This window comes from Tachypleus tridentatus, chromosome 11 (genome assembly GCF_004210375.1).
Source record: "Tachypleus tridentatus isolate NWPU-2018 chromosome 11, ASM421037v1, whole genome shotgun sequence".
Classification (NCBI taxonomy): Eukaryota; Metazoa; Arthropoda; class Merostomata; order Xiphosura; family Limulidae; genus Tachypleus; species Tachypleus tridentatus.
The window spans coordinates 83,651,786-83,664,260 of record NC_134835.1 but is presented as its reverse complement, the minus strand read 5'-3'; the positions used below and the strand labels follow the sequence as shown (position 1 = coordinate 83,664,260).

General features: G+C 31.6%; 1 protein-coding gene across 5 annotated transcripts in view; it reads left to right on the top strand.

Annotated features, from left to right (window-relative positions):
• The window catches only part of LOC143232632 (methyltransferase-like protein 25B), a 34,388-nt gene extending 25,753 nt beyond the window's left edge, over positions 1 to 8,635 (top strand). For all 5 annotated transcript variants that reach the window (XR_013017635.1, XR_013017634.1, XM_076468292.1 and 2 more), the window contains 2 exons: positions 3,468 to 3,553; positions 7,652 to 8,635. Coding sequence is in view for 3 of the 5 variants with exons in the window: in XM_076468292.1 (XP_076324407.1) it covers positions 3,468 to 3,553; positions 7,652 to 7,813 (248 nt within the window). In the remaining 2 variants the exon portion in view is untranslated. The remainder of the gene's footprint in view (positions 1 to 3,467; positions 3,554 to 7,651) is intronic.
• Positions 8,636 to 12,475: the final 3,840 nt, after the last annotated feature.

Genomic DNA, 12,475 nt, shown 5'->3' with positions numbered 1-12,475 from the left:
CCACATTATTTGATTAGTTATTGTATAACATATAGGTGCTTAATTAGTTAAAATCAAATTAAAAATATACCATGGCAAGTAGATTAAGCATACAAACATCTTTGGTAGTAATACCCAGGGATAATTTTGGAAACTTAATAATCTAAAGATGTTAATGATGTACATGAGACAAACTGATTGGAAGTGTAGTTAAAACAAATCAAATAAAAAAAAATGCTTAATAACACCATCACAGTTTTATTCTGATATTGGATTAGAATTGAGTTAGAATAATAGACCCAAAAGGTATAAATTTGTTTAAATTACACCTTAACTCTACTACTTTCTGTGCCATTTTATTTTACACATTATTTTAAATAGTGATCAGAAAATAAAACTAGAAAAATGCTTCTTTACTTTAATGTGTAATTAGCATTTCGTGTAGTACTTAATGAGCTATTAGCATATAGTGTTCTGCATTATTTTGAAGTTTTGTATGTAACACTTAACAAGAAGAATAATGTTCATAATATATATACAATTATTAAACAGAATGAAATATACTTCTCTTCTGCTGGTATAGTTAACATTTTATTAAAAGTTCCATGATAAACTCTTCAAAAAAAAAAAGGCAAAATTTGAGACAAATTGTTAACAAGTTTATTTCGGGTAGTTCTGTATGACGTGTGAAACTTTGCACATTTACTGCTGAACATCCAAAGTCTGCAAAGGCGAAGTCCACGCTCACTAGGTGAAGTTTAACGTCACTCAACATCAATAACAAGTATGCCCCCGTGAGCATCAATAACTGCTTGGCATCTCCTGCCCATGGAAGCGATGAGATGACGAATCACATCCTGTGGAATGGCTGTCCACTCAGCCTGCAAAGCTGCTGCAAGCTGAGGTAGAGTCTGCGGTTGAGGTTGTCGCCGTCACAGACGTTGGTCCAACTCGTCCCAAAGATGTTCGATGAGGTTTAAATCTGGTGATTGGAGGGCCAGAGAAGAATGTTGATGTTGTGGTGTCTCAAGAAGACAGTGGTGAGTCGGGCTGTGTGAGGACGGGCGTTGTCATGTTGAAAAACATCGTTGACGTTCACCATGATGGGTTGCACATGGGGCCTAAAAATCTCGTAGACGGTTGCGTACGGTCTGATCGGAAATCCTACGCAGCCCTGGTACGGTTGAGGCAGTAGACGTCGCAGTGGTGGTCGTATCTACGGTCTGATCGGAAATCCTACGCAGCCCTGGTACGGTTGAAGCAGTAGACGTCGCAGTGGTGGTCCTATCCCAAAGATGACGTAACTGGATGTAGCGATCTTGTGCGGGCGTGGTCACACGAGGTCTGCCAGATCGTGGACAGTCACGAGTTGATCCATGTTGTTGGTGATGATTCCATAGCCTTGTGATGGTGCTTGGGTGGACATTCACAGCTCTGGCAACATCTGATCGAGATTCGCCTGCTTCCAAGCGACCAATGGCGTTGTTGCATTGTGCTTTTGTCAGTCTTGGCGTAACTGTATTGCATGTCGGTGGCTTAACACTGAGCTATGGAAACTGAGAACCCATCACTTTTATAGGGATTTTGCACATGTTGCACGTGCAGAACATGCAGATCTCTCAAACAAATTTATTGGACACGAATGTGTTTTGGCAAAAAATCTAATGTTTTCCTCCTTTTTCAAAGTGCACAACTTTTATTGTCATTTTGGTCTGACAATCAGTGCCTTAACACATGTAACATCACATACTCTGAGCTTGAAACGTTAATACATATATTTCTCTTTAAAATAAAAAAAATATCCCTTTTGTGTTTCTTGTTTTGAAGAGTATATGTGGCTAAAGTTCTTTTGGTAATACGAGTATAAAAATATGAAACATTCTATTTGAAAAGTATTCAAATGTATATTAATAAGTAATTGTTTTTAAAGATTTTAAATCACTAGTGCCTAAAACAGTTACAATGTGTTGTGAACACAAGACAGTGGCATGCAAATGGCTATTCAATACAACCAGTCAGTCAAGGAAATCATGAGAAAGTAATGAACCAAAGAAATTATAAAGTTGCTTGTTAAGAAGATCTTTAGTTAATATTAGAACACCACTTTTTTGTGTTGTTTGTCTGTGCTGGTTCTAAGAAAGAACTTGAATTTGTATTTTTTATTTCTTATTAATAAATCACCCCTTTTATTAATAATGTTTTAAAAAACCTGGCTACCATTATAATAACTCGTTGGCCTATTCTGAAGAAAGTTAAAAATAGTTTTATCATGGAAATATTTTATTTGTTTTCAAAAGTAAATAAAACAACCTAAAGTATCTGGATTGAGGTAAAAAAAAGATGCATTCTACTCCTCCCATGTGAAACCTATAGAAAGAAAAAGAAATGTGCATGTATCATCTGGTTAAAAACAGATCATACCTGTAACCCTATAAATAATTCTTTATTTAATGTTCTATGTTTTGAAAAAAATAAGTTTAAGAACTTTTTGTAGATTAAAAATAATGTGTGTATATGTAATGTATTACATCTGATATGTGACTGTATTTTACAAAATAATAGTGAACTAAAGTACAGCCATGACAGGTCACATTGTAAAGGTCAGTTTTATATTCTTTGATAAAGTAACATGAGTACATCTGTGCTGCATCATTGTAACTTTTGTAATGTTAGCTAGGCGTGGTTGAAAGGTCAGCATAATAAAAATAATATGAATAATAATAACGAGAGTTAAACTATTTAGACTTACCATTTGTGTTTTGATCGTCATTCTAAAACAACAAAAAAAAAGCATAATTTATATTAATTTCCTAATTTTGTATGATGGTTATGAGGTTGGTTAAATCTACTGAACCTATACAGAGATTTTATAGGGAAATAACAGAATAAAATGTAATGTTTTGTTTAAAAAAGTTTGATAATTACCTGAAGGTTATAAAGATTTCACATCTAAAATTTGAAATTTTCTGATACATAAAAGTATTTTCAACCTTAAAATGAAAATTACTTTGCATATTTGATAGTTAACTTGTGAAACTAAAAGAAGCATGAGAAAAACTTTGCTTAAAAACTATTAAAATTTAATTAGAAAATCCGATATTCTGTGTGTGAAAGCCATGCAGTGTTTACTGATAATTTTCCTAATTTCATAATCCTACACTTACTAATTTGACAGTTATAGTATGAAAGCTATAACAATTACAAAATGGTTATGAGGTCAGTCTTAGGGACCAAGGTTATGCAGAAAAAATTAAGGGAAAATGAGTTTCTATAAATAAGTTGCATAAGATTCAAATAGTATCCTGTGTATGAGATGAAGAACATTTCACCATTTCAAATAACTTACCACAAGGCATATGATCGTTATCAGAATAAAATGTCATCACAACTTCAGAAGAGGAAAGTTTCTGTAAGTGACATTACTAAACACTGATATCACACAGGAAATGTTCTTATGACAATAATGATAAATTTGTTTTCTTTTTCAGACCAAGAAAGACAACTTCTAGTGGAGAAGTTAGTACTTTCATATGATTTATATAGTTCTAAATTCCCTTTGGTTGAAGCTTTCACAGTAAGTATTCATAATTATTATGTTTTTATTTCAATCCTTACTACAAGTGAGAAGCATTTTGAAAAATACTTAATAGCAATTTTGCTGAGATTCTGTATACATTCAGATGGCAAGTAATTCAACATGTTTTTCTGAACTGTCCAGTATCTTTACCTGTCATTTGCTGTTTATGGAATACCCAAATCTTTTCCTTTCAGTGGTCCAAAATGAGATTCATACAGCATGCTGCCACTTCCTTTCTGAAATAATGTAATTTTTTTATTTAACAAACCACCTGAAGGGAGCTCTGGAACCACAGATGGAAATAATTAATAATACACTTTCATTTAGGGATATACTTTTATGGGTTTGTGTCTTCTTGTAAATAATCCATATCACTGTGTGTCCAATGTTCAGCTTAGCTGTCGATAGGTAATGTTTAGTGCAACAAAGCATTGTCATAACAAAAGAAAATGTTAAGGAACTTATGCTGTTACTATCCCACTAACCAATGTGATCCTGAAAGAGTTTATGGGGTGAACCAGATTTTTCTTTTCTCTTTTTTTAATTACTTACCAAATATAAAACTTTATTGTTCATCTTATTATGTCAAATCAACAAAATATGTTTTTATACTTTTTAATACTCTTGGTTGCTTGCTACTAAGTCTTGAGAGCTCATGATGTTAAAAATTGGGTGGTAAGAACACAGACAGACCATTGTTCAATTTTGTGCTTAGCCAACAACAAACATCTGATTGATGTGCTTAAATTTGTTTAAGGAATTGATAGCACTGGTACATCATCTTTCTTCACATTTAATTGTAAGGAACACAAGTGTAGATATTCAGAGTATGAGTCATTTCTCAACTAATACAGCTTCATTTTCCCAAGAGGGTGGTTGACTTTTAGAATGGATTGCATTCAGATATTGTGGATGCAGTTAGTTAAGAGTACTTAATTAAAAGAAAACTTGATAAATATTTGAAAAATAAGGAGTGGGTTTGAATTATTTTTAAGGTTTAAGATAGGAGAGCCCTGGTGGATGAAAAGGTTCAATCTCCAGGTGTGACAGCAGTAATTTTATTGATTTACAACGTTAAAGTTTTTGGTCTGATTTCCTGTTGTGGACACAGCAGATAGCCCAAAATGCCTTTGTTCCAGAAAAACCAAAAGGTTCTTTGTTGTGCTTTAATATTATGTTATGTAAAATATCAGCAAAGAATTATTCAATCAAGATACATTATATTCATTCGTATGTTTCTTAGGTTAAAAAAATAATCTCCAAATGAAAAAGCAATTTGAAAGAATTTTAAAGTATTCATATTTTAAAAATAAATACAAACAAGTTTAGCATAATTACTGTGCACGACCCATTTTACTTAAATAGAACATCAAGTGTTAATACTAGATAATATTCTTCCCAGTCATAAAGAAACAGATGAACTGTACATACGGTATATAGTACAAAAAATTACTTTAATATACTGTCAGTTTAGTCGCAAAGCACGTTCAATCATTTTAAATTTTCTAGTAACATGTAATTTTTTATATTCTTACTACTGTGTTATGTTAAGGTACTTAACATGTTCCTTCTCACCTAAGGACGAAAATACAAATTTATAAAGTTCAATGAAATTACTGTGATTAATTCCAAATATAAAAGTCTTAGAACAGAGTAATACTACAAGCAAATACTAACTAAAAATAGAAGTTTTTTAAAATTCAAAACAGCCTTTTGTTTACATTAAAAAGGAGGGTGTTTTTACTTTTTGAATATTGCAAGCTTTAAGTATTAAAAAATGTTATAAACAGTTTGATACAATGCAGTTGTGTTAAGTTTTAGTTTGAATATAATTAGTTTTGTGTCTGTTATATTATTGGTGTCAGGTATGACATGAATAAATTTACATTTTTTTATGATCCCTCTGGTAATTGCAATCCCAATTTCACTGAAAGTATATGTCTAACTGCAGAAGGTTTGTACCTTTATAAGTTGTCAGCCTATTGAAGCACTGACTTAAAGAGAAGTATTTTTTAGTTTTCAGAACCACTAATAATTAAATGTAAAAAATATATAGACACAGTGTTACAAAAAGTCAGTTCATCATTTTCAGGAGTAGTTTTATATTTTGATTATTTCAACGCTAGTGTCCTTGTTATATTTTATCACTGGAATGGTAGGTGGTATTTTGCTCACTTGTACGACTTATTGATATTTGTTGTTACAACTGTATGTTTTATTTTTATGCGGTAAACAATATGGGAGGACCATATCTGACCAACTCTTAATCACAGACCAGTCCTTACGGATTTGTACCATATATATGATGTCTGTGCATAAAAACTTCAAATAATTCTTTAGTATAGACAAGATCAAAGCAAGTTTTGTATAGTTTTAATTTTAAGCATGTTAGATTAATCCCCTTACAACACACTAAATAACAAAAACAACTAAAATGAGTAGTTACTTAAATGCTATTATCAACATCAGTTTCTCATTGTACACTGAATTTATATGAAACCTTAAATCATTTCTGAAAATTCTAAAACATTTAAAAAAAACATATCAACATAGCATTTATTTTTAATAAGGAGTTGGAAATGTTCTTAAGATAATTTCACCTAAGAGATTAAAGCTGAAACATTACTGTCGTAGTGTTATGGAACACAAGAATGTATTTCAGTAAATACAACAAAAACAAAATAAACAAAGCGTCAGTCTTAAAACACGTGTATTGTTTCACGTTTCTTTCTGCATATTACCAGTTTTAAGTTGTTGTTTTTATTCTGAACTTTTCAGTACAACTCTAAAAATAACATTAAAATACAGAACATTTTACTAAATCATTGGGTACACTCAATCCTTTTAGCTTTTTAAATAATGTTCTGATGTTGTTTCATTATTAACACAAGTACCAATCAATGAATCTATTGATTGTGCTCTTACTTGCTTTATACAAGAACACAACTCTCTTCAGGAGTTTTCAAATGAATGTTAGTCTTTACAATAACATAAACTGTATTTTATGTGAAATTTTATAATCAGACTGATGTAATAAGTTTAGATGGTCAATTAGAGCCTGTCATAGCTAACATTTTATCTAACGTGTTTGATTACAGTTAAAAATATGGTTATTCTAGAATTACGTTGTTGGTTTTTGTCAGATATGTTGATGACATATTTGATAGCTTTATATCCGAACAAACTGGTTGAACAGTTTAGTATTTTTAAATTCATTACACCCTAATATTAAATTTAGCCATGAGAATGAGGTTGAGTTAGCTTTTCCCACTGCCATGGATAGTATGGTTAACAATGCTTTTAAAATGAAGATATTTAGAAAGGAAACACAAACTAATCTGTACTTGAATTGGTCAGCAGCTCGTCACAAATCAAAACAAATAAGTATACAACTTTATTGGCTGCTGCAAAAACTAATTACAATTCAAAAGAAGAGGTGGATAAGGAAATATATTATCTGGAAATTGTACTGGTGAAGAGGAATAATCTTTCCGTTAGTGTGGTTAAACAGTAGTTACAGAATTACAGGTTGGCAGAGAAAAAAATCTATTCAGATTATTTGGTTTATTTTAATATTTTAATAAATAAATTTTATTTTAGTTATTTTAATAAAAGAATACAAACCTTTAATAAATAAAGTGCAAGGAGTAGGTTTATACTTATTCTGAGCACAAGGTTGTAAGATCAGCAGTCATATGTATTTTATTGTTGTGTTTAGTTATGCCAAGAACCTGATGAGGTGGCAAAACATTGTTTTTAAATTATGTATTTCTTTCTGTGCCATTTTAGTTGTTGTTTTATTTTTACTTCTAAAAATTTAGTATCTGCTTTATGAATATTTAAGGTGTTCCTCACACTACAAAAAGTTAAAAATGAAATTGAAGATTCCACATGAACAGTGGCAAAATGTCATTTTGTTGGGTTTTTTTTTTTTATTATTACAAGAGGGAATTAGGCAACAATTATAAGTACTTGCTATATATCTAACCAGCGGCTAGTTTCTTTAACAAAGTATATGCAAATTTGCAGCAGTGTTATAATGTTTAACAATACTTTTCCCCATTATATATATTCCTAACAAAATTTTATTTCCAGATGTTTCAAGTTCTCTTTCAACCTTTATGGGAATGGCTGGTGGTTCATGATAGAGTCTGTTTTTTGGAAGAAAGTGGTGTAGCAGTTTTTGTACAACCAGTATTTGATGAAGCAATATCTCCTCGCAATTTAGCTATTATAGCAAAAAAGAAAGTGTCATGAAGTGTGAACTCAATGGAAGACCCAAAATGACTACAATTATGAGCAATGTGAAAGGCAGGCATGTTACAGCCACTGAAATTACCAAACTCACCATACATGATCCACAGAGTGTCGAGAGAAGGATGTGGAAGGATTACATTGGTGTGTTGCAAGGAAGAAGCTGTTCACCTCACAAAGAATTAAGAAGAAATGGTCAGTTTGCAGAATTGTATGTTAATAAGTCTGCTATCTATTGCCAAAAATATTTATTCATTGATGAGACAGAAGTGAGCTTCAGCTACCCAGATGGTATAATCTGTGTTTTTCAAAAGCCGGACAAAAAAAAAAAAAAAGCATTGTATTGCATCCACCAACTATCTCAAACATAAAATATAGAGATGGTAAAATTTGGCTAAGTGCTTATGAGGCCAGCATTGGTCAGTCATATTTTGCAGATGACATTGTGGTTCAGTGATTTTGTTGGGTAATTTTAGTAAAGCAAATAATTCCATGTGTTGACTCTATGGTTGTGAATTGATATTTCAGAAGATTGTTGGAAGAGTTCAATGACTTGCTCAACCATCTGATCAAAACCCACTACAACACAAGTGGCAGGAGTTTGATATGAGGGAAAGACAAAGCCACTAGTGCAAAGTTGAGTTGAAACACTTCCTACATGAAATATACATCAAGACAACCACATAGTACAAACTAGAGAATAAAGGAAGCCAAAAGATTATTAAAATGGGACAATAAAACTTTTTTTAAAGGAATGACCAAATAGTTTAATTTATTTTATCTATACAATGTAAGGAAAATGGAATAAATATAAGTAATCATTAAAATCTGTAATGATAATTAATTATTTAGTGCAGCCTACACCAATGCATCATGTGTTTACGTGTATAACACAAGAGAACTTAGAGAGGACTAAATAAAATACTTATCTTGAACTGAAGGTTTCTGTAAGAAGCTGTAGTTATGTTTTTGATTCCATCATAAGTTCTGAATAGACAGATTTCATGTAAGATTGACAGCAGTCCTTATTGACAGTTTAAGTTAGTTCTGGATGTTTATTTCATGTGCACAAGGATTTGTTACTGTGAGGTCACCAAAAACTTTAGGACTGAATATTTAAAACTTGTTAAATAGTTCTGGCATAAATCATGTTAAATCAAAATAATAGTACAGTTTTAAGGTAACTATCCACATCAGTCAAAAATATTAGCCTTTCAAGCATAATAAGATGAATAAATATTGGCAGCATATAACTAAAAACAATTAATGGAATGACAAAAAGCAAGGGTGAAGAAATTTAGGTGAAACAACTGCACAAAATAATTCTTTTCTCAAAGCTTCTAAATAAAATGGATGTATTAGTCTGTAAAGCCCAAAATGATGAATTATTCAAGAACCATATATACTTAATTGCAGCATTCAGCCACATATATTTTGTGACCTTGACACTTCTAATTCTAATTACACTAAAACTGAAAGAAAATCTGCACTTGATAATATGACTGAATTGTGAAAAAATGTGATGAAACAGATGGTGATAGTCTCTGTACCACCAAGTTTATTCACAGAACATAGATTCTGGATTTAAAAAGAAAAAGAAAAAAGCCTATTTTCCTAAGCAAAAGTATTTTACCAATTATCATGTAATGAAAAACATAGCAGAGAAAAAGAGCATTGATGTGAAAGTGTCAAGGCTTTTGAAATATTTCAATAATTTGAATTAGTTTGTACAGTTATTCCTATTTATGTTTTCAATAACTCTTACAGTTCTATGAGCATTTGAATGATAAAGGATGGAGACATTGAGAAAATAGTTATAGTTTTAACCTAGCTTCTCTATAGATGATTGTAAAGATGCTCTGTACTATATCATCATGCATTATCTTGATTATTCTACACTATTGATTTTATGAAAATTCTTAAACACTATATTTATTTGCATTTGTAAAGTAAACAGGTCAAGTGATTGGCCAAGCTCCCTACAAATTATATTCTGGAACATTCTCCAAAAGATGCCACAAAAAAAAAAAGCAAGGATCTTTTCAACTTTCAAAAAGATTATGGATGGCCCTCAAAGAGGCACAAAACTGTCAAATGTTTTTTTTCTTCCAATGGCTATAAAATACTGGAGAAAAAAAATTGTGCAAGTATCCAAAAATATGTTAGACTACTGCATTTAACAGTTTTCAGGAACAGAAGTATTATCTGAAACTGTATCATACGAAATATTATACAACAAATTTATCCTTGGCTCCTAAAAACACAAAGCATAGATGTCAAGTGAAAGAAATACATTATTGTCTGCCAAATCGTTTTCAATTTTTTTGTACTAAAGGTAAGAATTTAAAATCAAAGGTAGTTAGAGATCTATCAGTTACTTAATAATTATTTGATTGACTATAGAACAGTTTGATTTGGAATTAACTGATATTATTTATATACATCCTTGTCCAAATTAATTGAAACAAATGGTCATTTTACAATACTTTCAGCATGGCAGCCAGTGTAGGCTCCCTGGACCTGCTGATTTCCTTTAATAGTCATTTTTTCATACAGACGGCATCATTAGCTGTGTTTTGCAGTATGGTTGACCTATTTTTGGTATACATGACGAACTTTTGAGGAATATTACGTCATTTGAAATTGCATTAGAAAGGCAAGAAGACCAGTCAAAAAACAACTTCTTACCAACTCAATGAAGTAAAAACGGTATCAATAAGGTCTGAAATACAAGAACTGGATGAAAGAACAATGGAGGAAGGTGTTATTTAGTGACAAGACTCATTTCTTCGTACAGGGTCAAAGAGGTCTGCACGTTCACAGATCTCCAGGTGAAAAACTTCAAGAATCTCACATCAATCAGTTCGTAAAACATCCCTTGAAGATGTTTTGGGGCTTTTTCAGCTACTATGGCGTCGGAGGCTTACATATCCTAAAAGGTATGATGCAAGGACCACAGTACATTGAAGTTTTGCAGAGAAAAGTCGTTCCAGAATTACAAGAGATTTCCAGATGGATCTGGCATTTTTCAGCAAGATCTGGCTCCATGCCACACATCAAAACTTGTGAAGAATTTTATGACTACAATGCAAATAAAGGTTCTGGACTGGCCTGGAAACTCTCCAAACTTAAATCCTATTGAAAATCTTTGAGCAATTTGTGAAGAAAGACTTCGGGGAAATGACTGTACTATGAAAGACAAGCTAATTGAGGTACCGTGATCCAAAAATTAGTAAAGATTGCAATCAACTCGTGGACTCGATGCCAAAGCGGATTAATGATCTTCTGAAAAATAAAGGCAGTCATATCATGTATTAATTTGTGAGTAATTTTGGATTCTCAGAAATAAAATGCAAAAAATTGAAAAATCATAATTTTCTGTCTTGTTTCAATTAATTTGTACAAGTGTGTAATTAGCTAATTTTAAAACACAGTTTTGAATCCTTCCATGACTGAAGTTCAAAAGTGAATTGATAGAACAAAATTACTTTTCTTTCAGGTTCTGATGAATATTTATACATTACTTTCTTAAGAAATTGCAAAATTTTAGTACTTCCTAAATTGTTTTAAGTGTCTATCAACATTAATAAAACCTTTAAATTTGCATAAGGACTGGTATTTTTCCATCTTTGGTAAAATCATAGATGACAACACAGTTCATCTCCCACAGTCAACACAGAAAGGGCTTTGTGTTTTTTTCTTTCAAGATACCTGTAGCTACAAAATCCAATTATTTTAATTGTTTAAATTATATATACATTAGTACGGCCATGGATGTTTTGTTCTTTGTTTACCACATCTCAAAATCAGAACTTTTAAAAAATCATTTATAAATAATGTAAATTACTTCCAAATAATTCAGTAATGAATTTGCTTCTCCACCATACAATCATTGCCCCAACTGTAAAGTGCACATCCTCATATTTCTGCCAAAGATATTTTCAACATCCTTCACCTGGTTCTTGAGATGATATAATACTGCTGATATTATTAGCCAATTGCTTTCATTCAATCCCATGTATATGGAAATGGGAGTTCAAGAGTTGAAGCTAATCTTGTTAACTAAAATGTCCAGCTTAATAGGCCATTCTTGGTTTGCTGAAGCAGAGTCACACAAAGAATTAACTGATTCTGTATGAAAGTTCTTATTGTATTTTAGAAAAAGTGCTACTGCATACTTCAGACTGATTCAAACATTTCTTCTTTAAACTCACCATGCTCAAGAACCACCACATCTCCTTCAGAATCACCAAGTCTGCAACAGAATGTTGAAAAAAGAATCCTTCGTTCATTATGAAATACAGGTCATAATTCATTGTTCACCACAACGTTTTTATGGAAATAATACTTTTAGCATGAAACAAGGCATTTAAAATAAGTGAAGATAGAGCTAACAACCTATCAAATGAAACTAAGAGTTCCAAACTGTATGGTTTGTTACTTGTTTATTAATCCACACGTCTCAGGGTCCAACAGATTGCCAGTAAACAGTTAAATTTTTCATTGTGACAAAATTTTGTAGCTTCTTCATGGATGCATACAGTAGTTAAACTATAAGTAAGCTGAGACATAACTCTTATTAGACTAAATTTATTTAAGATTCTCTTCTGACCAGGGTTGAAATTATCAAGAAAAAAACGTAGAGGTACTCAGCTGGGTGAAAAT